At 40.1% G+C, this 27,468-nt stretch overlaps 1 protein-coding gene across 1 annotated transcript in view; it reads left to right on the forward strand.

The window, feature by feature from the left end:
* LOC109935539 (zinc finger SWIM domain-containing protein 6) overlaps positions 1-27,468 on the forward strand; it is a 186,902-nt gene that overhangs the window by 131,786 nt on the left and 27,648 nt on the right. Inside the window, exons 5-10 of the mRNA XM_048602643.1 lie at positions 4,544-4,723; positions 7,757-7,933; positions 8,134-8,280; positions 9,409-9,537; positions 17,328-17,588; positions 19,746-19,881. Of these exons, the coding sequence (XP_048458600.1) occupies positions 4,544-4,723; positions 7,757-7,933; positions 8,134-8,280; positions 9,409-9,537; positions 17,328-17,588; positions 19,746-19,881 (1,030 nt within the window). The remainder of the gene's footprint in view (positions 1-4,543; positions 4,724-7,756; positions 7,934-8,133; positions 8,281-9,408; positions 9,538-17,327; positions 17,589-19,745; positions 19,882-27,468) is intronic.

A 27,468-nucleotide genomic window follows, 5' to 3' on the forward strand; every position in this document is an offset into this window, starting at 1 on the left:
GCAGATGTCAAGACCAATACATCAAAGTTTAATTCAATAAGGGAGTGAATTAGGACAAAAAAATCAAACGTTCATTCGTCTGAGGACCCCGAGTCCATACCATGCTGCTTCATGTCTTTTGAGGAGGTTGTACACAGAGCTTGCCTGCTGCACGTGATCAAGCTTTGTCTTTGAAAAAATCAACCAGAGTGGTGGTAAATGGTTAGTGGACAATGTTTGTAGTATTTCAACTATACTCTTGTTTCGTGAATGGGTAGTTACCCTGAAACCTTTATTTATTTGGTATCAAAAAGGATGTAACAAAGTTGCCATTAGAATTGTTGGTAACGGAAATGCCACAAATACTGCTATTAGTCTCATGAATTCCTGAATTAAACCACGTTGCTGCATGCTGCTGGGGATTATCATCATTCTTATTCAAATTGAAACTTCTCTAACCATACATGGAATTTTAACTGAAAGTACAAGAGAAGCTCATTGCCCAGTTCACACCTCCTGTTATAAGATGCGAGGTGGCATGACCAACACCAAGCTGCACCTCTAACTCGAAATCCCCTGAGCTTGTAGACTTGCTCGCCGAGCCGGTGTGTTTGATTGCAGATGTTTCATCACCCTGCTCGGTAACATCGTCAGTGCGCCTCCGGTGAAGCGTTGGAGTTCTGTCCTGCTTGTTATTTACATGGTGGTTGGCCAACCACCCAGAAAACTGAGGCATATAATAAACAAGCGGGACAGAACGCCACCACTTCACCAGAGGTGCACTGACGATGTCACCTAGCAGGGTGATGAAACGTCTGCAACAAAACACATCGGCTCGGGACACAAGTCTACAACCTCATCTGCAACCTCATCCGCAATGCTCTCCATCACTGAGATGACATTGACGTTGCCTACCTTTGTCATCCTGTGATAAAACCATGGAAATATTTTTATTGGCTTTGTTATCTCAAAGACTTTGACTCAAAGTAACTCCAGATAGTTTCCAGCTCATTTGAACTTTGTTGCCTGTGTCACGTCATAAACCAAACCAAGTCTATCATACGTGTCCTTGCTGACCTGCATTTGTCACTTTCCTCTTTTATTTTAAACACCAGGGTGAAGACTTTAAATTGAAACCTCCTCCTTTTATTTAACCCCCTTTCTTCGCGCCCCCCGCCCCCCCCAACAAGCCCTGTGACTGATTACCTCCAGTTGCACCCTCTCTTATGATCTCCTTTATTCCCTTTTTGTTCCTATTCCATACTCTCATACAACCCTCCAACCCATTGTCTGACTATTTTCAGTGGTTGGTTCTCGTTCTGTAAAATTTCCTGCTAATATCCTTCATCTACTGCTTTAAGAATCTCCTTTAAAACTCATCTCCTACATCATGCTTCACACATCTCACTTCATATTTATTTGCACACTACCAATTGTTTAAAAAAAAATTTAATGTTGAGTGACCAAGAGAAGGCCTACACAGCAAGATACGGCCAGTGGTACAGGGGAACTTGTCAATCCAAGGAATAGTTTCAAATGTGTAACTGTTTACAACTAACCAATTGACAAATTGCACAATTGTGATCTGCTTGTAAACTTTATTAGAATTATTGCTGAAATGGAAGGGTTTCACAATTTAAAATTGGCAGTATGTTTGTTTTCTGGACCTCTTTCCCTCTGGAGCTTTGCTATACATCACCTTATAATTTATTCCTACTGTTTCCCCAGTGGCATGAATATTAAATTGCATAGCGCTGAGAGTTAGCATCTAGTTATTTAATGGGAATATTGATATTTGAATACTTACACTAAAGATTGTCATATGTACCAGTCAGACACAAGTTCAACTTCTTTATAAATTATCCTGGATACAAAGCTAAATGGTGTGGCCACGTCGTTGGACTCAATGTGAAAACTAAGAATGAAATGGAAGTTTTTTTCTGCCAGAATTATACATGTATTGTCTAATCAAAATCAATTTACTTCATTTAGTCATGAATCCATTAATACAATGATAGTGAAGCAGTTGCTTTACCCCCCCACACTGTTTGTTTCTGTTTAGGCAAGTGCATTTTAGCCACACAGAGGCTGCAGTAGTAATTGGCGTGTGGTTGCGACAGTCCACCTGAATTTGTGGCAGGTTGTAGCCTTAAATAGGTGTGCATTAGCAGTGTCTGATCTGCACCTTGTCAAGCATGGATTAATTATTTAGAAGTCTGTGTTGTGGTGAATGGGGGAAGGGGTGTGAGCCAAGGGCTGCAATGTCCATCTCCCAGTCTCTCAAAATTAAAACTTTTTTGCAATTTTTTTCATTACATTTGAACTGCAAGCCTGAATTGAGCTGTAGGCTCCGAAATCATTCTGTGGATGAATGTAGTGTTATTATTCATAAAAGTTTGTTTCCCGATGCCCAAACTTTTGCATGCCTGTGCAAACGCTCATTATTAACCAGACAATGATTATTGAAAACGTTTAAAAATGGTTTGGTTAGTTTAGACCTTCTTTGGAACCGTTTATTATGAGGTTGACTGGCTCAAAAACTGATCTTTATTGTTAATTGTAATAGTAAATTATTCTGGCTGTATGTTTTTTTTTTGTTCCTTCTGGAATGTTTGCTTTGGAAAGTCACTTCATTGTAATTAGTTTGAAGTTATGGCTTCATGTTGTGATATGGTGGTCATTGGACAGCAGCTAAGTTGTGGAAACCCCATCTGACTCTTAGTACCAGCATTTCTGTGGTTTGAACAAAACTTTTTTTTCAGGAACAAAAACAGAAATTGCTGGAAAAGCTCAGCAGGTCTGGCAGCATCTGTGAAGGGAAAAAACAGAGTTAACATTTTGGGTGTGGTGACCCCACTCTTATTCATTAACGGGTTTTGCTGGCTAGGCAAGCATTTGTCCCTAGTTGCTGTTGAGGTGGTGGTGAGCTGCCGCCATACCCTACTGCAATTCATGTGCTGTGTGGGATGCCTACGGTACTGTTAGTATTTGACCTGGCGAAGCTTAAGAAAGACTATTATATTCCCAATTCAGAATGATGTGTGGCTTGGCAGATGGCGTTGTTCCTATGTATCTGCTGCCCTTGTTCTTCCAGGTGGAAGATTGAGAGTTGGAAGGTGTTGTCTTATGAACCTTGGGACTTTCTGCAGTGTATCTTGTGGATGGTACACGATCTGTTACTGTATGTCAATAGTGAAAGGAGTGAATGTAGAAGGTGTACTGCATGTGGTGCCAACCAAGCAGGCTGCTTTGTCCTGGATGGGTTCAAGTTCCTTGAGTGTTTGTACCATGTTTGAAATGAGGTCAGGAGCTAAATGATCGTGGCAGAGTCCATGTTGAACACTGTCAAGGCAAGTTTTCTAAAAGTCACTCGTGACGTGGGCATTGCTGGCTGGCCAGCCGTTATTGCCTGTCAATAGTTGCCCTTGAAAAGGTGGTCGTGAGCTGCCTGCTTGAACCACTGCAGTCCATGTACTATAGGTGGACCCATAATGCTATAAGGGAGGGAATTAAAGGATTTTGACCCAGACACAGTGAAGGAACGGCGATATATTTCCAAGCCAGGATGGTATAAAGGGGAACTTGCAGGTTGTGGTGTTTCCCTTGCCCTTCTAGATGGAAGTGGTCATGGGTTTGGAAAATGCTGTCTAAGATCTTTGGTGAATTTCTGCGGTTGATCTTGTAGATAGATCACACTGCTGCTACTGACTGTCAGTGCTGGAGGAAGTGGATGCTTGTGGATGTTGTCAGTCAATTGAACTGCTTTGTCCTGGATGGTGTCAAGCCCCGTTTGTTGACTGCTTACTTGTAAATAATACTTTTCCAAGATGTTGAAATGCTCTCAACAAAATGAGGTGTACTTGGATCAAAGAAGAAATGATGATTTTTGCTGAAAAGATGGATCCAGCTTCTGCAATTTTTTTTTTTTAAGGATCCATTGGCATTGGGAGACAAATTGACTTTATTTTTGAGCATTGTGGATTGTCTCAATTGCTGTGGTGATGTTTGTTACAGCTGTAAAAATATGATCAGAGTTTTCACAACAGATTGGTCTGGAGTTTACTCAGATTGAAGCTCTTCATTACAAAGCTAGGAAAAGCTTTATTATAGAGCATCAACCAGGCAAGCAAATGTCACATCATTATCTCAGTTACATAATTAATGATGTAAAAATAAGCAGGAGGTACATAGTTTTAATTTTGAGTAAATATGCTTTGTGCACTCTCTTCACTTTACGCTAATCAGATGTTTTATGCATTGAGGTTTATTTAGATATCTCTGTATAAAAATGGTATTCTAATAGCTGGTTAAATTCCAATTATAAGAAACTTTATCATGAGTTAATTTCAATTGAGAAATGAAAAATGCCAAATAACTAAAATAAAGGCCTTTCTGCTATTAATGTAAATTGGCAGTATGACTGGGCTGTATTTGTTCTCAATATTTATTAACGTTGATGAAAATTTAAGTTTCCAGTTTCCTTTGCAGAATTTTCATGAGTTGTATCTTAAAATTGAGGTTTTGTTGGCATTATTTTGATATGTCTCTGCTTTTGGTTTCTTAGGTGCTCTGTGGATGTGTATAGTCTTAAATCCCCATTGCAAGCCTGAACAGAAAGCAGGTTGGCTAAAGCAGCTCAAAAAATGGAATTGTGTTGATGTTTGTCCCTGGGAGGATGGAAACCATGGCAATGAGCTGCCCAATTTAACCAATGCTTTGCCTCAGGGTGCAAATGCTAACCAAGGTGAGGAATAAATTTAAAAACTTATTTTCCAGTCAGTTTGAATGCATAGTTATTTACTACTCTGGATGTTATCGACTTGGACTTCCAGAAGACTGCTGAGTAAGATAAGAGCCTATGGAGTTAGAGGCAAGGTACTAGCATGGAAGAAGATTGGCTGTGTGGCAGAAAGCATAGAGTGGGGACAAAAGGTCTTTCTCAGGATGGCAGCCAGTGACGAGTGGTGTTCCGCAAGGGTCAGTGTTGAGACCGCAACTTTTCCATTTTAGACATTAACGATCTAGATGAAGGAATTGAGGTCATTCTGGCTAAGCTTGCAGATGATACAAAGATAGGTGGAGGGATAGGTAGTATTGAGGAGTTGGGGAGGCTGCAAAAGGATTTGGGTTAGGAGAGTGGGCAAAGAAGTGGTGGATGGATTACAATGTGGGAAAGTGTGAGGTCATGCACTTTGGTAGGAAGAATAGAAGCATAGATTATTTTCTAAATGGGGAGAAAATTCAAAAATCTGAAGTGATAGGGACTTGGAAATCCTAGTTCAGAATTCTCTGAAGGTTAAGTTGCAGGTAGATTTGGTAGTTAGGAAGGCAAATACGATGTTGGCATTTAGTTCAAGAGGATGAGAATATAAAAGAGGGATGTACTTCTGAGGCTTTCTAAAGATCTGGTCAGACCACATTTAGAGTATTGTGAGTGGGTCCAGAGGAGGTTCATGAGAATGATCCCAGGAATGAAAGGCTTAACATATGAGGGACGTTTGAAGAATCTGGGTCTATACTCAATGGCCTTTAGAAGGTTGAGGGGGGATCTAATTGGAACTTAGGGAATACTGAAAGGCCTGGACAGAGTGGACGTTGGGAAGATTTTCCTGTTAACAGGGGAGACTGGGACCCAAGGGTACAACCTTAAAGAAAAGAAAAGAGAAGACCCTTTAGAACGGAGATGCCAGAGAGTTGTGAATCTTTTGGAATTCATTGCCACAGAAGGCTGTAGAGGCCAGGTCATTGAGTACACTTAAGACAGTGATAGGTTCTTGATTGTTAAGGTGATCAGAGGTTACAGGGAGAAGGCGGGAGAACGGGGTTAAGAAACTTAAGAGCCATGATTGAATGGCCGAGCAGACTCGATGGGCCGAATAGCTTAATTTCTGCTCCTATGGTCTTGAAGATGATACTTGCATATCGTGAAGTAATATTTTTATAATGTTCTGTGTCAACCTGGGGCTCCTTTCTCTAATATGCAAAATCCGGTAATAATGCACAAAACTCTTGGAAGATTTTGCAGCAGTGAATGAGGAAACAGTGTTTTCATGGAATAGAAAGTAGGTAGTGTTAAGGCATGAGTGTAAAGTTATTACCAAAAAGGTGAAGTTGGAATTATTTATCAAACATTTACTGCTAGAAAATAGAATGCTTTCTGAGAAATGAGAGTGTGAACAAATTCCAAACTGTTGTTTAAGTCTCAGTGGATATATTTTAAAAGTGAAGTTAGAGGTGTAGGGAAAAGGGCTTATTTGAGTAAGGAGCTACAGCTGTAGATTTTAAAAAGTTGTTTTCATAAGCTCTTCTGGAGGTTCAAGTTTCTCCGTTGAACAACTGAGATAAACACATGACGTCCAGATTTAGTCACAGCTGAAGGAAAATAACTTTATTTGTCATTTTTCATTTTGGTAATTATTAAATCTGGAATGATTGTGAAATTTGTGATCTCTGATTGTTGTTGAGTTTGGAGTTTGATTAGGCATAATGTGTGGGAGACCCAGCACTTAGCCATTTGATTTTGTGTTATGTGAAGTGACTTTCACACCATAATATTTCATAGACCACAAAGATATTTTGCAACCAGGAGTGGGAGATCTCTGTTCGATGGAGAGCTCTGGGTAATGTGCAGTCTACCTAGTTTGCAGAAGAGTGCAAGTGCCACAATACCAGCAGCTGCAGACAAACGTATTTTGACAGTTATCATTTCCAGCTTTTATTTCCACATTTTTCCAGGCTGCTGGAAAAACAAGTGTGTAAACGTATAAAAATACAGCACTGAGAAGAGGCCATTCAGCCCCTGGAGCCTGATCTGTCATTCTGTTTGATTATGCCTAATCTATATCTCAACTTCTTTTATCAACTTGTGTTCTGCATTCCTTGAAATACTTAAGATGTCGACCTAGATCTTGAAATTGTCGATTGTCTCTGCATCCACGCCTTTGGAAGAATCAAGTTTCAGATTTTTATACCCTTTGTGGGGGCAAGAAAACGCTCTGGATTTCTCATCTGAATGGCCTACCCGAACCTGGATATTTTGTTCTTTTTCTTGATTGTTCCAACAGAGGAAATTGTTTCTGTCTTTTCTTTCTTGATTTCCGTTAAGCTTTTGAAATTGTCTCAGTTGGTGGGGTTCTACAGCTGAAGAAGCATTTTGCATTTTTTAATCCAACCCCTTTATATTTGGGGCTAACATTTAAATATTTTTGTTTGTTTACTTTTTTTTTCCACTGGTTGACCAAATTCTGAGATTTGTATGCTTAGGCACCCTTGCTCCTCCAAAGCTCCTGTTCTCTTTATTAAGCAGATATTCTTTGATTTCTTTTGATCCACTTCTTAATACCTTTCACTTTGTTGCATTAAATACTATCTCCCACAGTTTAGCCCACTCGCTTGATCTGTTTAAGTACTTTTGTAATTTCCTGTTTCCATCTTCATTGTCTTCTAACCTGGGAACACAACTTAATTCTTGACAAGAGCTGTCTCTTGAACATTGCGTTATGGTGCTGATGTGAGGCTACAAGAACTCACTTGCATTTATAATGCCCTAAACTGCTTCATGTACATGAATTACGTTTAAATGTATGAAAAGCTGGTGGAATTACTTGGCATGCACGTATTATTCTATCTGTCTGTTCACAACATGCTCTGACATGGTTTTTAAAGGAGAGGTGTATGAACGATAGAGATTTGCAAGGGATTGGATTCTGTTAGCTGCTGTTTTTGTTTTTATTTAAAAATGCAAATGATTGACATAACTTTGTCAATTCACCGACAGATACTGCAAATAGGCCTCATCGGACTGTGTTCACACGAGCCATTGAGGCATGTGATCTCCACTGGCAGGACAACCATTTACAGCACATTATTAGCAGTGACCTCTACACAAACTACTGTTACCATGGTGATGGTGAAAATTCACTATTTGACTCTCATGGTTGGCCCCTATGGCACGGTAAGTAGCTAAACTGGAAATTTGCATGCCTTGTAACTTTGTCAAATTTCTGATATTTGAGGCCCGACTGTGAATACAATACCTGCTGCTTCATAAAAATGGAGCTTCTGCCACAAGTATTGATCTGAATCATTGTCAGGTGGAGTCATTGCACTTTTTTTTTTTCTTTTACAATTCCTTGCACTCCATTGGAATTTTAGAGCACGTCCCTACAGCTTGTGCTCGGGTAGATGCGCTGCGATCTCATGGATATCCCAGAGAAGCGTTGAGACTAGCCATAGCAATTGTCAATACACTGAGGCGACAACAGCAAAAACAGCTCGAAATTTTTCAGGCACAGAGGAAAGGTAAGCAGGGGAACATTGTCACTTGCGCATTTCAAATGTCCACCTTTGTCACAATTTCATGTTTTCAGTTCACTGCGACTGTAGCCATAGTAAACTGTCCCACCTCGTCCTTCTCGATGGCATTTGACATGATTGACTACACCATCCTCCTTCCAATGCCTTGTGTTCATTCCCGATGAATGGTCTGATGCTGAACCAGACAGTTTGCAGCCTTGGTATCAGACATCACCCTGAGACTGAGCTTTCAGCCACATACATTTCTGTCACCAAGTCTGCAAATTCCAACTCAGTAACATCACCCAACTCAACCCCTGCATTACTTCCACGATAACTGAATTCCTTATCCATGCCTTCAGTACCTCTAGACTTGCCTACTCCAGTGTTTTCCTTGTCAGCCTCTTCCAACATATGTAAGCTTGATTTTATCCAAAACACTGATCTCAGCTTATGCCAGGTCCTCCTCTCCTAGCTCACTAGTGCTTTATGATCTGCAGTGACTTCTAGTCTGACAATACTTCAATTTTAAAACGTTTATCCCGGTTTTCAAATCCCTGTCATGCCCTCACACCCCTTGTCTCAATATTCTCGTCAAGCCTTACAGCTTTCTTAGATCTGTGTTCCTCTAATGTTGGCCTCGTGCAATGTGAATTCTAATCTCTCTGTCATTGGCAATTGTGCCAAAGCCTTAAGCTCAGGAATTCTATCACTAAACCTCTCCATCTTACTACCCCTTTGTCTCTTTGACCAGGTTTTTGATAATATTCCCTCATGTGGGTCAGTGTCAAATGGTGTCTTATGCTCCAATTGATTACTTCGTGCTTTTCCACATTAAAGGCCCTTTTGAATGGCTTGTCATTTTGAGAAGGGGTTCAATTTTATTGTTTATATTATTGAATTAAGTAGATTTGAAGAAGGTCCCTGCGGATACTAAAGCAGACCAATTAGAGACACTTCTGCCATCTATTTTAGTAATATGAAGTCACACTGTTCTGATTATAGTATACTTCAAGTGCAGGAACCTAGAAAAGATGTATTGATGATCTCTCAATCTTGTAGTTAGAAGGTGGCTAGTTATTACAGTTTAGCAACTGATTGCTTCAACATAAACACTTGAGTCTTTTCATAAAGGAATCACGACAATAACCAATCTTGAAGGCTGGGTAGGTCACCCGCTGGACCCTATTGGCTGTCTCTTCAGCACGCTAATGGATGCTTGCAGAGTAGATGATGAAAGTTCTGGATTTTCTGAATTTACAGGTATGTGAAATCCAGGCAGTGTGGGTTCGAGCAGCCGATGAAACACATTTGTCTTTTTTTGCTAAATGTTGTTGCCATGCTGTGCATAGATAATATGACAAAATATTGTCCACTGCTAGTCTGATTTATTTCTTTTTATTGAGCTCAGGGTTTGAATGCAATGAAATTGAAGATGCACAACATGTAATCTCACTTGTAAATTTGAGTTGCAACATTAAGAATGCAAGGACATGAAAAGTAGGAGCAGGAGTAAGCCATGTGTCTGATTGGGCCAGTTTTTTCTATTCCGTGAAATCATGGCTGGACATCCTCTTGTAAACTCCACTTTCCGTAACTCTTGAACGTCGTCTTATCTAAAGGTTTATCAATTTTATTGTTGAATGCAGATCGACTGAATATCTATAACCCTCTGATTTCCAAAGCTTCACAACCGTCTGAGCAGCACTCTATTAGTTAACTTGCCATTCCATTTAAGATCTGTTTATCCATCTTCACTGCTTTCCGTCCGATAATCTATCCTGTATTCAGGCTTGCTATTCTATGCATTTGACCATTGGATAAATGAAGATTAAAAACAACGTATCTGCTGGCTTGACAGCCACCCCTTCTAAGGTGCAAAAATAAAAAGCGAAAGAACTGTGGATGTTGCAGATCAGGAAACAAAACCGAAATTGCTGGAAAAGCTCAGCAGGTCTGGCAGCATCTGTGAAAGAGAAAACAGAGTTAACGTTTCTGGTCCGGTGACCCTTCCTCAGAACTGAGGTTCTGGACCCGAAACGTTAACACTGTTTATTCCTTCACAGATGCTGCCAGACCTGCTGAGCTTTTCCGGCAATTTCTGTTTTGTTTCCTTCTAAGGTGAAGCCCATCAGGTCAAGACACTTGTCAGCTTTTTGTTTTGTTTACACTTCTTGGCATGTGGATGTATCTGGTTATGGTAGCATTTATTGCCCATCCCTAATTGCCTTTGAACTGAGTAGCTTGCTTGACCATTTCAGAAGGAAGTGAAGCTTAAAGGGAATGTTGTTTGGTGCGCACTTTTTTAATGCCCAGTTTTATTAATGGAATTTAAATCCCACCAACTGCTGTGCTGTAACTCAGATCCATGCCATCAGAAGTTGTACTGCTAGAGTACTTGTTCAATGACACCACCACTTTAAGTTCCTCACTCTCTAGTCAGTTTGTGTCATACAGCACAGAAACAGACCCTTTGGTCCAACCAGTCCATGCTGACCATAATCAAAAACTCAACTAGTCCCACCTGCTTGTGCTTGGCCCAAATGCCTCCAAACATTTCTTCATGTACTTGTCTTTTAAACATTGTAACTGTACCCACATCCACCACTTCCTCTGGAAGTTCATTCCACACATGAACCACTATTTTTAAACAAAAAAATTGCCCCTCTTGTCTTTTATTTTAAAATCTTTCTCATCTTAAAAGTATGCTGTCTAGTTTTGAGCTCCCCTAACAGAGCAAAAATACACCTGCCATTCACCTAATCTATACCCCTCATGATTTTACCTCCTATTAGGTTACCCTTCAACCTCCAATGCTCCAGTGGAAGAAGGTCCCAGCCTATTTAGCCTGTCCTTATAACTCAAACCTTCCATTCCAGTTCTGTGTCTGTCTTCACAGCTTTTAAAAAAAAAAACAAAACATTTGTTTAATGCTTCTGTTGTTTCCTTATTCCTCATAATTCCTTCAGTTATTGCCTCTGAACAAATTACGAGCAGGAGTCAGTCTCATCTTGAGGCTGCTCCACTATTTAATAAGGTCATGGCTGATTTGATTACTCCATATTTTTTAACCCAATAGTCTTTCAGCCGCTTGCTTTTGTCAAGAATCTATCAATTTTTGCCTCAAAAATATTCAAGGACTCTGCTGATTCGAGACTTCTGTGTTTAAATTTAAGAAACTGTTTGGCACACTTGCCTTCATTGCTCAAACCATTGAGTGTAGGAGTTGGGATGTCATGTTGGTGAGGTAACTTTTGCAGTACCATGTACAGTTCTGGTTGCCTTGCTACAGGAAGGATATTGTTAAATTGGAGAGGGTTCAGAAAAGATTTACCGGTATGTTGCCCGGAATGGAAGGTTGAGGAGAGGCTAGATAGGCTGGGTCTCTTTCCCCTTGAGTGTAGGAGGCTGAGAGGTGACCTTAGAGGTTTATAAAATCATGAGGGACATGGATAGTGTGAAGAGCAAAGGCCTTTTCAGTAGGGGAGCTCAAAACTAGAGGGTATATTTTTTAAGGTGAGAGGAGAAAGATTTAAGAGGATTTTCACACAGATGGTGGTTTGTATATGGAATGAACTGCCAAAGGAAATAGTGAATGCAGGTACAATTATAACATTTAAAAGACATAAGGACAGTTACACGAATAGGAAAGATTTAAAGGGATATGGGACCAGTTTAGTTTGGGGAAATCTGGTCGGCGTAGACGAGTAGGCCCAATGGGTCTGTTTCCATGCAGTATGACTCTGACTCAGTGATTAAGAATTTAGATTTGGACTTAACCAGATGCGTAAATTTATTCCTATCTGAATCCTCCCCACCCTTGTCTTAAAACCATATTTCCAAACTAGTTTATAAGTTATTTAATTTACCAGAACAGTGCTCCCTGCCCAGTTTCAATAGTGTCAATCCCAGTTTGTTCTCCAGTATTAGTGGCTTTGGAGGCAAAGTCCTGCCTTGCAGATCTCTGCTGTAGCCATGCCTCTGATCCTCTCATCTGTTTTTCCCTGTAGCAATTTGTGCTTGCCCCAGTCGGTAATCCAGAGAATTTTACTTTATGGAGCTTCCTAGCTTTAATAAATCTTCCAACTCCTGCAGCAGAATAACCTTCCTACTCTATGTAGGTTATTGATTCCCACAAAGGCCATAACAATGGATTCATTCCCCCTCCAAAGTCTTTCTTCAATCGTGAGGAGCAACCCTTACCTCTGACATTGGGTAGGAAGCACAGGTTTCAGAATTCCTGTTCACAGCTGGACTCCATTATGCCCTGCCACAATCCCATTTCTTTCTACTTGTTAATCTCCAGCTGTAGAAACTTGAGCTCCAGGTTTCAGAGCTCAAACTGTGGTTGGAGTGGTCACTGTGGCACATCCACGAGGCTGAGGACTACTTCGATAGCACATTGGGAGTAATGATCACACAGGAGAAACTATGATGAGGAATAAAGAAACAGCAGAGTCATTAAGCAAATTATTTGCTTTTCTTTTACTTTGAAGACAAACAGAAAAAAAACTTAGATTCTCCACAAAATCTAATGTGAGGAATTTAAAATGATAATTCATTGAACTTGTACTCTAGAAGCACAGGCTCTGATAGTATGGATTTGAACCCCAACACAGTAGCTACTGGAATTCAAAAGGTACCTGCAGTGCTGGAACCGTACAAAGCTATGGATTGGGTCCTGGAAAATAAATTTAGAATGGACAGCTAGTTTCTTTTTCTCTTTTGTCTGACACAGTAGTCACTTTCTGTGCCATTTCTGTGTAATTCAACTAGTTTACATTATTGGAAGTATACTGCTTATCTTAATTTGGTTTTAAATATTTAACTGCCTGAAATATAAGTAAACCATTACCAGTATCAAGGTAAAAAAGTATACCTCCTACCACCACCTTAAACACCCCTCACCGCTCGACCCCTGCACCTGAAAAACCCACACTTGATTCTCAACTTCCTGCTCTGCTTATGATGACTGCAGACTGCAACATTGAGTTCATGTTCGTTCAGAAAGTTATAGCCTGCAAATTAAGAAGCTTGTATTTGTATAGCACCTTTCATGAGTTCAAGATGACCTAAAGTGCTTTACGACCACTGACAACACAACAGCCTTGTGTGAAAAGTTTATAGATCATGGTATGTAAGGGGCAATAGAAACATGGATGCAAAATTGGTTAAGTGTTAGGAAACAGAATAATGGAAACAAAGAAATGGCAGACAATTGAATAGGTACTTTGCATTTGTTTTCACAGTGGAAGATACTAATGGCATAACTTCGAGATTCAGAGGGTAGGGGTGAGTCTCGTGGTCATCACTAAGGACAAGGTGCTGGGGAAGTCTGAAGTTGGATAAATCAACTAAATCAAATGGGCTACACACCAGGATTCTGAAGGAGATAGCTGAGGAGCGTAAGAGCATTGGTGGTGACCTTTCAGAAATCGCTAATGTCAGTAAGGGTTCCAGAGGACAAAGTGGCTAATACTCTTATTTAAGAAGAGAGGGAGGCAGAAGACAGCAAGCTATAGGCCAGTTAGCCTGACCTTTGTCACTAGTAATATTTTAGAGTCCATTATTAAGGATGAGATTGCGGAATACCTGATAGTGCATGGTAAAATAGGGTTGCTTTAAGGGGAGGCCTGTTAAATCTGGTAGAATTCTTCGAGGACATAACAAGCAAGTAAAATAAAGGAGAGCCAGAGGCCTTTTGACAAGGTGCCACTCAGGAGGCTGCTAAACAAGATAAGAGCCCGTGGTGATAGGGGAAAGTACTGCCATGGATAGAGGATTGGCTGATTGGCAGAAGGCAGAGAATAAGGATAAAGATGTCTTTTTCAGGATGGCAACTGATGACCGATGGAGTTCCGCCTGGGGTCAGTATTGGGACCACCACTATTCATGTTATACATTAACGATCCAAACGAAGGAACTGCAGTCATTGCTGCTAAGTTTGCAGGTGACACAGAATATGTTGAGGAAATGGGGAGGTTGCAGAAGGACTTGGACAGGCTAGGAGAGTGGGAAAAAAATTGGCAGATGGAATACGATGTGGGGAAAGTGTGAGACTATGCACTTGGGTAGGTAGAATCGAGACATAGACTAGTTTCTAAACTGGAAAAGGCTTTGGAAATCTGAAATACAAGTTCCAGTTCAGGATTCTCTTAACGTTAACATTCAGGTTCAGTTGGCAGTTACGAAGGCAAATGCAATGTTAGTGTTCATTTCAAGAGGACTAGAATACAAGAACAGAGATGTACTGCTGAGGCTGTACAAGGCTTTGGTCGGACTAGATGTGGAATATTGTGAACAGTTTTGGGCCCGTGTGTAAGGAATGCTGGCATTGAAGGGGGTCCAGAGGAGGTTTACAAGAATGATCCCAGGAATGAAAGGCTTGTCATGTGAGGGTCATCAAATACTGCTGTGTCTGTTCTTGACAGCTTTTAGAAGGGAACTTCCAGAATGCTTAGAGGCCTGGATAGAGTGAGTGTGAGGATGATGTTTCCACTGGTAGGAGAGATTAGGCCCTGAGGGCTCAACATCAGCATGAGGAGTGACCCTTTAGAACTGAGATGAGGAGGAATTTCTTCAGCCTGAGGGTAGTGAATCTGTGGAACTCATTGCCACAGAAGGCTGTGGAGGCCAAGTCATTGAGTGTATTTGAGAGAGAAGTTCTTGATTAGTAAGGGGATGGATCAAGGTTTATTGGATAAGGCTGGGGTTGAGAAACGTATTGACTGTGATCGATTGGCAGAGCAGACTTGATGGGCCAAACGGCCTAATTCTGCTCCTACCTCTTATAGTCTTATGGCCAATGGACATTTTTCAGGCTAGAGGAAGGTTTGCAGTGGATTTCCCCACAGGTTGCTATTGGAACCATTGCTTTTCCTGATCTATGTTAATAATCTGGATCTTGTTGCACAGTGGACAATTTGAGTTTGCAGTTGACACTCGGGAGGGAAGAATTGTAAACTGTGATGAGGATTGTGTGGAACTCCCAAAGGACATTGGCAAGTTTGTGGTGTGGACAGTTGGGTGGCAGATAAGTTTGACTGCTAGAAAGTGTGTTGCACTGTGGTTGGAAGAATGCTGAAAGACAGTATAGAATAGGGGATACAATTCTGAAGGGGGTGCAAAAGGAAAATGACCTGTATGTCTCATTGCACAGATTATTGAAGTTAGCAGGACTGGTGGAGAGAGCAGTTAATACAGCGTTATTGGCTTTATTAATTGTGTTATTGAGTACATAGCTTGGAAGATAGGAGCAGGAGTAAATCGTTCAGCCCTTTGAACCAGCTTTGCTGTTAATCATGATAGATGATCGTCCAACTCAGTATCCTGTTGCTGCTTTCTCCCCATACCGTTTGATCTCTAGCCCTCACAACTATATCTAATTCCTTCTTAGAAACACTTAATGTTTTTCCCTCAACTGCTTTTCTGCTTAACCACTTTATATGGCAGAGAATTCCACAGTCTCGCCATTCTTTGGGTGAGGAAATTTCTCATCTTGGTCTTAAATAGCTCACCCCATTGTGCACGCTCAGTGGGTGATGTTGAACTTGTACAAGACGCTTGTTGGACCTCAGCTGGCATATTTGTAAAGCTGTGAATGCTACATTGAAGAAAGCTGAGAGGAGATTTGAGAGGTTTTCAAAATCATGAGTGGGCTGAAGAGAGTAGGCAAGGCTCATAAAAAGAATGAGAGGACATAGGTTTAAAGTGATGTGCAGACAAAGGAAAGGTGATGTGAGGGGGGAAAAAGCTTTTTCGCACAGTAAGTAGTGACAGTGCGGAATTCACTGTCTGGAAGTGTGGTGGAGGCAAGTTCAATTGGTGCATTGAAGAGGGATTTGGGTGATTTTTGTTTTGTACAGAAATAGTGGGCGGGGATATGGGGCAAGGTATGGAGATTTGTTTCTATTACCTAGTGTCGATGGGTGGAATGAATGTCTCTTGTACCATAACGATTCTGTAATTCTGTCAAGTACTTTGGATGTGTTGTAGTTGGAAGTTAGTAAAAAAAAGATCTGGGACTGGCAAGAGCTATCGTCATTCAGGCCCCCCCCACCCCGGGTAAAGAGTGGCATGTGGAGTGGTGAGAATGATTCTGATCTATTCAATGCTCTGGAGCACATTTTTATCACAATTTGACAAATAGGTCATAAGTCGCTTGGATAGGAGTGAGTGCTCGGCTTTTATTCACCGTGTGAGATCCCTCTAGTGGTCTGATCAAGAAATGGCTAAACCCCATTGACAGTGGCTTTCAGATCTGAATGGCTGCCCTGCCTCAATTCTTGGAACATCCCATGAAGATAGATGCTTTGACAATTCTGCTCTCAGATTATACAATGCTTTTTCATTGTCAGTTCTACGCAATAATGCTGTGAACTGGGATTGTTAATAAATGATCTAAAAATATTTTAGTTCCTTGTTTCACCTGAGATGGGAGTAACTGATAATGTTTGTACATTACTAAACAAGCAGACTTTCATTCCATTTTCAGATAAAAATGCCAACCAATATTTGAATAAAATGTAAATGCACAACTTTGAATTATGTAAGAAAGGAAATGCAAAATGTTTTGGTATGTGGATTTAAAACCAAAAACTAGTGATATTTGATAAACTTTTTGCTTCTCTGTTCCGGCTACTGGCTGCTTCTTTTGCTCAAACAAGCTACTTCCAGGTTTTGGAATAGTTTATAGATGATGCACAGACTTGCTTTGCTGAATGAGCCTCACTTATTCTAAGAATTTTTTTTTTTTTTTGAGAAAGCACTTCTTCATTTTACATAATGGTGAGACTTTTAAAATGTGATCTGACAGACCATTACTGCCTGCCTTCCTTCCTTCCTGGGGGTACTGAATTGTGATCGGGTATAAAATCATGGACACTGAAACCAACAATTCTAGTCATCCTGGCTGTATCAGTCAGTTTAGAGGTAGTGGTTAGGTCCATACGACAGTTTGTTTACTGTTTTGAACAGAGTTATGGTTGAATTTTTACATGGATTTTGTTGAGTACAATGTACCTAATGCAATCGTGATAATTTCTTTCTCTCAGAAACAACGGGGCAGTTGAAACTGCTGGAGTATCAGCATCTACCGGCCCACAAGTTCCTGGAAGATGGGGAATCTTATTTAACACTAGCTGTTGAAATAGCATTGATTGGATTGGGTCAGCAACGAATAATGCCCGATGGCTTGTATGCGCAGGAGAAAGTCTGTCGCAATGAAGAACAACTGATTGCAAAGCTGCAAGAGATAGAATTAGATGACATGCTGGTGAAAATTTTCCGGAAACAAGCCGTTTTCCTGTTGGAAGGTAATTTAACTTTCATCACTTTCTCCTTTTGTCACAACTGAGGCTTTGTTGTATGTGTGTTTAATGGTTTCCTAAGTTCCTTGCCCCTATCCAGCATCATCTTTTTGGATCTTTTTCTGAGATTTGGGCATATGCTGCACAGCAACTAATGGAAGGAGAACCAGATCTACCCTTTGTAACATGATGGGATATTCTGATTGTTGCACAAACTTACAGCTAAGCACTTTTGGATATTAACCAGTTGAATGCATTGCAGTGGGATGGATTATTATACTCTTAGCTATGAGAAAGAGAATGCAATTTTATTAATGTTTTTAAATTTGTAATTTGACTCATTACGTTCTCAATTATTTTCAATTTATCACATCACACTTTCTCTTCGGAAGGGAGTTTATTCAGTTTTCAGCACAGGAGAGAGAAACCATTTGCATTATACTTGTGTCTGTAAATTCTAGTTTATCTTGTTTATCTGGAGCCTGAATTATTTAACTAATCTGCATCTTAGTTTATCATAAACTCTCCAGTTGTTCTAAGTGTTTCAAAACACACTTTGCTAAACGTAACCTACTTGTGTTCAAATATACATGTCACTCTGTCGTCGGGAGTATGTATCAACGAGAGTACAGCTCTATTTGTGGCTGTGCCAAGGAAGCAGCTCTGGCCTGGTATGCTCAGGAAATGAGATAACTAAGACTTGCAGCTTGAAGGAGCAAAGAACAAATGGCTAACTCATTCTTCAATATGCTGAGGAGATGTTATGAAGTAGGCCTAGGAACAGATTACATGCCTGTTTCTTCAGGCGTAGCATGGTCTTTGGAACTGGTGGGAGAAATGGAATAGATAAATGTTGATGTTAGTCTTACAGGCATGCTCAAGAGAAAATAAATTTTATTAATGTAGCACCTTTTTCTGCTTTTGGAAATCTTGTGCTTAGTAATTTTATGTTGTAATAATGTGGAAAACATGGCAACTAGTTAGTTCACAGCAGGATTCCACAGATCACAATTTAATAATGTTGCGGGATAAATACTGGTTGGAACAATGGGAGGATACCTGTGTTCTTGTGTTGAATAGTGCTATGGGATCCTGAAACATTTCATTTGAGACACTGGTTTAACAGCTCATTTGAAAGACTGTCTGTTCGACTGTATGGTCCTTGAGTATCAACCTAAATTATGAGGTTAAAGCTCTAGAATATTACTTTTAATAAATAGAAACAAATTTTCCTATATGGAAGTTATTTTTTCTTCATTCATTCACGGAATGAGGGCATCATTAGCTAGGCCAGCATTTGTGGCTCATCCTTAATTATCCAGAGGGCCAAACTGCCAACCAGAGACACCTGGGAATTCCTGGAGGCTTGGCATTCCAACTGGAACTCCGTCAACAAATATGTTGAACTGGACCCGATGTACAACCCACTGAAAAACAGAACCGGAAGTGATGCCAACCACCCCAGCAAACCGAGGCACATAAATAACAAGTGGGACAAGCGCTCTGACAATGTTACCTAGCAGGGTGACGAATCGCGAGCAAGTCTACCACCTGCCCAGAGGGCAGTTATGAGTCAACTACATTGTTGTGAGTCTGGAGTCACGTAGGCCAGACCAGGTAAGGATGGCAGTTCCCTTCCCTAAAGGGCATTAGTGAACCAGATGGATTTTCCTGACAACCAGCAATGGATTCACAGTCATCATTAGACTCTAATTCCAGTTATTTATTGAATTCAAATTCCATCAGCTGCCGTTGCAGGATTCAAACCCAGAACATTATCTGGCCCTCTGGATTAACAGTCCAGCAATAATACCACTAGGCCATTGCCTCCCTTTTATTTAAATTAAATAAAACACTGCTCATCTTGTATCAAATGGATACTATACTTTTGGGAAAGTGACACTTTGAATCTTCATTTTGCCCTCTCTGGTAAATACTTGACCGTTGAAATTGGGATTTGGTTGGTTTGATAAAAGTACAATAATTTGTACTTGGCGTCATACCTGGTTGTTTACTAACACACTTTTCCAGTCATAACGTTGGACAAACAAGCTGTCATGTTTGTTTAGGCAGAGGTAAGCATACGTGATCTTAATGCAAATCACATAAACAAGTCAGAAACAAATGCAAGTTTCAGAGATGAATATTTGTTTTCCTGTGCAGGTGGACCTTACAGCGGCCTGGGTGAAATAATTTACCGAGAGAGTGTCCCAATGCACACTTTTGCCAAGTATCTCTTCACGTCTCTCCTACCTCATGATGCTGAGTTGGCGTATAAGATTGCACTGAGAGCAATGCGGTGAGTAATGGCCATTGCTGCAGCATCACTTTTAACAGTGCTGACACGTTGACTTAATTGGATGATCGTTTAAACTGCTATGTATCCATGACACAGTCCAGTGAATAGCTGCAGTAAGGCAAAAAGAGAATGCTGTACTTGCATCTCACCAATCCAATATGCCTTTCAGGCCTGATGCTGCTATTACAGAATTTGACCATGTTTGAGTGGCAGTTTCAAGAAGTATTTAATCACAAACTGGCCTTAAACAAAACGTTCTTAAATTATTCATGCACTGATATCTCATTTTCAGTAGGTTTGTGAATAATAAATATGCTTTTATAGCTTTGATCCAGACCTTTAGAATAGTGATAATCCTAACTGTTGCCTTTGTTTGGACCCCCTTATTCCACTCCCAACCCTTCTAACTATCATTCAGACAACGGGCTGCTTAAAAGACACTTGATTACTGTTTATACTCACTGTGCTCCTCCGTGGTGGTGAAAAGTTGTTAATCATCTGTACCATGACCTGCTTAACAAGACATAAAAGAAGGGTTTTTCCCCCAACTATTGCCTTTTATTTAAGGATCCGCACTTTAAAGTTCCAGACATGTGATCCTGATTCAGTCATCTGATACAGAAACCAACCATGGCCCTGGATTTGGGGAAAAAATATGATGTGTACGAGTGTTGTCATTTTTCTTATTTGGTCAACAGTTTCTCCTTGTGATTGAAGGCCTAGAAATAAAACACTTTGTAGAAGAAAATATAACTTGTTTTCAGTCTTACACATTTTGTTTTCTGATTTTTAAATACAGATTTTTTGAGTTCTTGTTGCATGAAACGATTAACAATTTATAGATGCCTAATGGAACTTTGCTGTATTAATGTTGTGGCTTCCTGGATAATAGGCATCAAATTGCGGGACTGTCGCTTGACTTTAGTGAGCTTTGAATGTGGAGTGGCATATTTTATTCATTCACGGGATGTAAGTATCCCTAGCACTTCTTGCCCATCCCTAATTGCCAAGAGTGGGAGTTAGGAGTTGACCACATTAATGTATGTCTGGAGTCATGTGTAGGCCAGACCAGGTAAGGATGGCAGATCTCCTTCCCTAAAGGATCTTAGTGAACCGGATGGGTTTTTACGGCAATCAACAATGGTCAGTGTGAGGTCTTTGCTTATTGAATTCAGATTTCAGCATCTGCCATGGTGCAATTTGAACCAGTGTCCTCCGAACGTTGATCTGGGTTACTAATCCAATGACATTACCACCACATTATCATCTATGCATTTTAAGGCTACAATTTTCCCTTTGGTGCTGAATGGAAATCTCTTCCAAGCTTTATGTGGGAGAGTATGACTCACGGTTGTTTGATTCAATATTGTTGTGTTAGCAAAGCAGTTATGGGATTCAGTTGGGTTGGAGGTGATGGTTCTGGTAAATGGACAAAAGGATTTTAGGATCTAATCAAATCTAAAATTGCCTGGATGACAGAGATAGAGATTAAGTAGAAGGAGAAAAAGTGTGCCAATGACAGATGTCGGGTGGATAATCCAATGGACAGTCAGGCCAAATATTGAAAGTTGAGAGGGGAACTGAAATATCAAATTTAAAAAATAGAATAAGAGACTGGCAGTTAATCTAAAAGGGAATCTAGAAGTTATCTTTGGCATATAAACAGTAAAAGGGCAATAAAAGACTGAGGGGTAAGTTAGGGATTAAGAGGAGGATTTCTGTATACAGGCAGATGGAATGTTTGAAGTGATTTTTTTTTTTTTTTTAAATTGTTTCATGGATCTTGGGCATTGCTTGCTACATCAACATTTACTGCCTAATCTCAAATTGCTCTTGTGCTAATCGTCAGCAGTCACCTTGAACCACTGCAGCCCACAGTGGCCTTAGGAAGACAGTTGGAAGGTTTTGACCCAATGACAGTGAAGGAGCAATGATACATTTCCAAGTCCAGATGGTATGTGGCTTGGAGGAGAACTTTCATTTTCTGGTGTTCTCATTCATTTGTTGTCTTTGTTCTTCTGTGGTAAAGGCCCCAGGTTTGGGAGGGATTGAAGAGGGAGTTGGTGAGTGAGTTGCTGCAGTGCATCTTTGTATATGGCACACATTGCTTTAGTTATTAGGGGAAATAATATTTAAGGTGGTTGATGAGTTGCCAGTCAAGTGGGCTGCCTTATCTTGGATGGTGTGAAGCTTCTTGTGTTTTCAGAACTGCACCCGTCTGATAAGTGAGGAGTATTCCATCACACTCCTGATTTGTGCCTTGTCAATGGTGGGCAGAATTTGAGGTCAGGAGGTGAGTGATTCGTCACAGGATTTCTAGCCAGTTTCAGGCTGATGCTAGCCCCAGGTTATTGATGGTGGGGATTCAGCGATGCTAATGCCATTGAATGTCAAATGGCAGTTGTTAGGTTCTCTCTTGTATGCCAGTTGTGTGACCACCTCCAACAAGGACGCGAATGTTACTTCCCATTTATCAACTTTGGCCTGAATGTTGTCCAGGTCCTGCTACATTTGGATATTGCTTCAGTATCTGAGGAGTTGCAGTAGCTGTTGAACATCTGTGAAATTTTATGTTAGAGGGAAGGTCATTGAAGCAGTTGAAGATGGCTGGGCCATAGATATTTCCCTGAGGAACACCTGCAGAGAAGTCATGGAACTGAGATGACTGGTCTTCTCCTGACTGCTTTGTATGACTCCAATCAGTTGGCAGGTTTTCCCTCGTTGCCATTGTCTCCAGTTTTGCTGGTGTTCTGTGATGCCGTCCTGTCAGATGCTGTCTTGATGTCATGGGGCACTCATCCTCACTTCCCTTCAAGTTCAACTCTTTTGTCCATGTTTATATCACTGTTGTAATGGGTTATGGAGTTGAATGGCACAAACAGTGCCCAAACTGAGTGTAAATTGGCAAGTAATTGTTGTGTATGTGCTGCTTGATTACACTTTGAATGTTTGGCACTTGTCTTTATCAAGGAAGATGCCGTCCAAATCATGGTGGAGGAAGTATCTCATGTTTGCAGATTTACGAATTGTAAAATGAGCTATAGGATAGGTTGCCTGTATTTAAAGCATCAGAACTGAGTAATGTGCATCCAAGGATATTGAGTGGTGACAGCGGAAAATGCAGAAGCAGTGGTCATTATTTCCAATTGTCTTCAGACTGAGGTGATGCCAGAGGACTTGAGAATTGCAAATGTCATTCCACTGTTCAGAAAAGGATGTAAAGAGAAGTCCAGCAACTACCGGCCAAACTATTTAACTTATGATAAACCATGTTTCAGAACAAATGTGATAGTCACATTGGCAAATGCAGGTTAATTAAGGGAAACCAGGAAGAATTTGATGGAAATTGCCTTTAAGTTAGTTAAGTATTTTGATGAACGGAGAGAGAGTTGATGAGGGTAATGCTGTTGATGTGGTGTACGTGAACTTCTAGAAGGCATTTGATAAAATTGTACTTCGAGGTATGAAAGCAACAGTAGCAACATAAATATGGAATTGATGCAGTGATTTTCAAACTGGAAGAAAGTTTTTGGTAATGGAGTTACCAATGTTAGGATCCCTGCTCCTCCTGACACCTACTCGTGACTGGGACTTTGGTGCTCAGGGCCTAATTTGTGGATGATATGAACATTGGAAGTATTGTAAAGCAAGAGGAGGATGGAAAAGTTTAGAAAGACATAGGAATGTTGGTAAATGGACAAACAAATGGCTGATTTAAATTCAATGCAGAGAAAAGTGAAATGATTCATTCTATTAGGTTGGATACAGGAATACGATATTTAAAAGAAAAAGTACAATTCAAAATGAGGGTGCAAAGGCAAAGGGACCTGTGTGCATACGTCACTAAAGGTAGCAGGACAGGTTCAAGGAGCAGTTAATAAAGCGTAATGCACCCAAAACATTTTCAATAAGGGAATTGAATACTAAAGCAAGGCAGTTAAACCTGTATAAAACACTGGCTCAGCGTTATCTGGAATTTTTTTTGTCCAGTTCTAGCCACCACGTTTCAGTAAAAATGTCAGAGCTTTAAAGGGTGCAGAAAAAATGTGTGGAAGTGATTCTGGGGTGAGGAACCTCTGTTATTTAGTAAAATTGGAGACATTGGGACTGTTCGCAAAATCATGAGGGATCTGGACAGTAATTAAGAAAATTCCATTCTGTTGGTGGATGGTTCAAGAAGAAGAAGATTTAACTATAATTGAGAAAGCAAACGATGATGACGTGACTTTTTTTAATGCAGCAAGTGGTTGTGACCTGTAATGTGCTGCCTGAGTGGTAGAGGCAGGATCAACTCGGACCCTCAAAAGAGAATTGGATGTTCTGAGAAGAAAAGAAAATATAGTGGAGTGGTAGCGACACTAGATGAATGAGTTCCTTCAGAGAGACAGCATTGATGTAACGGGCTGAATGAACTTCCTTTTGTACTGTAAGTGTTCCATGGTTCTAAAAAGCCTCAAAGAATGTTAGACTTTTAACACAAGCAGTTCACTATGAAGCTAAAGGACTGCTGCTCCAAATGTGCAGAATGCTGGTCAGGCATCAAATAGAATATTCAATTGAGTTTTCACCACTTCACAAATCTTTTGCAATGTTCAGCAGCCGCTTGCTTATGTAGCGCTTCTTAACATAATGAAATGCCCCAAGACATTTCGTAAGATGATTCCTGAGGCACTGAAGGAGATATTAGGGTAGGTGACCAAAAGCCCGGTCAAGGCTCCTCTTTTAGGCATTTTTTAGGGAGAGAAAAGGGACAGGGAAGTTTTGAGGGATTTTCAAACCAGGGCAAGAACTTTAAAATTGATTGGCTAACTGTAAGGCAATGCAGGTAACTGAACATGATGCAATAGATGAACAGGAATTAATGCAAGTTAAGATATGGACAGCAGAGCTTTGAATGATATTAAGTTTTCGGGAGTGGAAGATAAGTGGTTGGCCATATCTGCGTTTGGATAGTCAAGTATAGAGATATTAAAGATGCGAATCAGTGTTTTTGCAGCTCACAAGCTGAACCAGGTGCAAAGTTGACCAACGTTATGGGACTAGAAATAGATACTTGTATAGGTGATGCCATTGATGCATGATTAGCAGCTCATATACAACACCCGTACTGCAATAGCCTGGTTCAACCTCTGACAATTGCCAGGAAGAATGAAGATGTCTGTGATCGCTGAATGAATCTTTAGTATGGGCTAAAGGCAATGGTTCTGATCTTCCTGCTATTTAGGAGAAAATTTCTGCTCATCTGGAACTAGAGTATATTAGAGATGTAGAAGTGGTATCATCAATGTGTACATGATATCTGATTTTTTTGAATTATATCACTGAAGAGCACTGCACAGGCGTGGGGCACAAGGATAGGTACTTGATGACCACAAAGTGACAATGTGAGATCAGGAAGAGAAACCAATTATGGTGATTAGAGACCTGAGAATGGTACCAGGTGAGGCAGTCCCACTCGCTCATTTTGAGGATTGAGAGGTTTTTGAGTAGAATGGTGTGGTTAACCATGTTAAACATGATGTGGAGGTACTGCTGTTGCACTGGGGTGATTTCCAACCCTGTCCACATGACGCTAGATTATAGCCCAACAGATTTATTTGAGAACACCAAGCTTTCAGAATCACTCTCGCGCTCTCCCCCTGCCCCTCCCTTCCCCACACCCTCACCCCCACCATGCAAGCACGCACATAGACACAATTTGTATTTGCAGATACATTTTATTTTGTTCAAGAAGTACAGAATTTATCGACAGTCAATATGGCGTTTTGTAATTATTTAGAAATAAAACCAGTCTTGGCTCCAAACTAAAACACAAACAGATTCTAAACAAGGCCTCACACTAACGTGCATTGTCCGATCTAAAATGCCACCTCTTCTTTACACTGATAAAACCTTTTGATCTCTAAGAGCAGTAATCTGAAAGGAATTTGGAGATTTACATATACATATTAATCAATTAAAACTTTCTAACTGATTAAAGATTTAACAACATAAGTTTGTTTAATACATCCTCATCAGTGGTGTGACTCTGGTCTTTTACTTAGAAATTCTGTATCTGATACTACCCCTCTCACTAACACCCAAAGAAGGAGCAAGGCTCAGAAAGCTTGTGTTTTCAAATAAACCTGTTGGACTCTAACCTGGTGTCATGTGATTTCTAACCTTATTAAAGACTGCAGTCACATTGAGAAAGGAATAGTTTCCCTTGACACAGTCCAGAGTGATATTTGGGATACACATGTTGAGGTATAGGGAGAGACCTGGGCTGATTCTGAGATAAGATAAGGGGTGATCTGACCATAAAGCTTGAAAATAATTAAATTTTATAAAGATTATAGGTTATGTATGTTTGACTTTTTTTGGCTTCAATAACTACAGTATCAACAAGGATAGAGAAGTGCTTCAATTATGAAGGTGAGGCCTGGTTATCTTACATGCTGACATCAATCTTTCCTCTAGCTGGTAGCACTACATTGCTGGGTTAGCCAAGATGAGAGAAAGAAATGAATCCTGCCCCATTGAAAGGTCAATCGATCAGGTGGTGACATAACCATTAGAAAGTCACTGGGCCATTTCTAAGTGTTTTGTGTTTTCTGAAGGGTTATGTATGTTAGGCATTCTCTCATCTTTAAGTGTATGGATTTTTTTTTTTCCTGTTTTCATCGTTCAGGATTGTGTGGCAATTCAATGAACACAATTGTCCCATAACACCTGTTGCATATTACTTGTGTATTTTGTTTGTCATGAATCCTATTTTTGGAAGAAAAATCTTTTTGTTTAAGGAAGGATATAAAGGACAAGCACTTACAAAAAAAAGACAATTGTATAGTGCATCAGTGATTTGATACCTACCAATGCTATTTTTTTTTTGAAAAGGGAAGTGCTCAAATATTAGATCACCTAAACTGGTGCTGTTATATAAAAGTTGTTCATTGTTAAATCCATAGTGATTAGAATTCAGAATTAGGTTTATTGTCATGTGTAGTCAAGTTACAAAAGAGTGCAGTGAAAAATGTACAATGTCACAAACACACTGCTATCTTGGATACAAAGTACCTAGAATACAAATCTTAGGTACTGAAAATAGAGAAAATAAAGCAAAAAAAAACAACATTACAGATATACTTATACAAAGTATAAGTTATGAAAATAAGAAATAAAGCTAAAAAGATGGACATTACAGCCTTTCTATAAGGGCATCCATGTGGTCTGACTGGGCTCCATCGGTTCCCAACCAGTAGCCATCTTTGCTGCAGGCCCACTGGCCACCACTCCCGCTACATACTAGGCTGCTGGCCAAAGAAAAAAGAGGAGGAAAAAAATGAGAGCGAAAAAAGGAGCCAACGCAAAAGAATGGAAAGAGCTTGTATTCTGTTGCCATCTTGTCTGATAGTATTCTTGATAGTATTCTGGTTAGATTTAAAATGGAATTACTGTTTTATTATTTTAGTAAAAATGTTGCTGGATTGTGCTTGTGCAAATAGTATGTTTTGAAATGTCCTTAATTTAGAAGGATGCAGATGTGTATTTTCACCTTTACTGCATTTTTCTGGTAGGTTTTAACACTGTGAAAATAGCTGAAGTGCA

This window comes from Rhincodon typus, chromosome 1, assembly GCF_021869965.1.
Source record: "Rhincodon typus isolate 14 chromosome 1, sRhiTyp1.1, whole genome shotgun sequence".
NCBI classification, from domain to species: Eukaryota; Metazoa; Chordata; class Chondrichthyes; order Orectolobiformes; family Rhincodontidae; genus Rhincodon; species Rhincodon typus.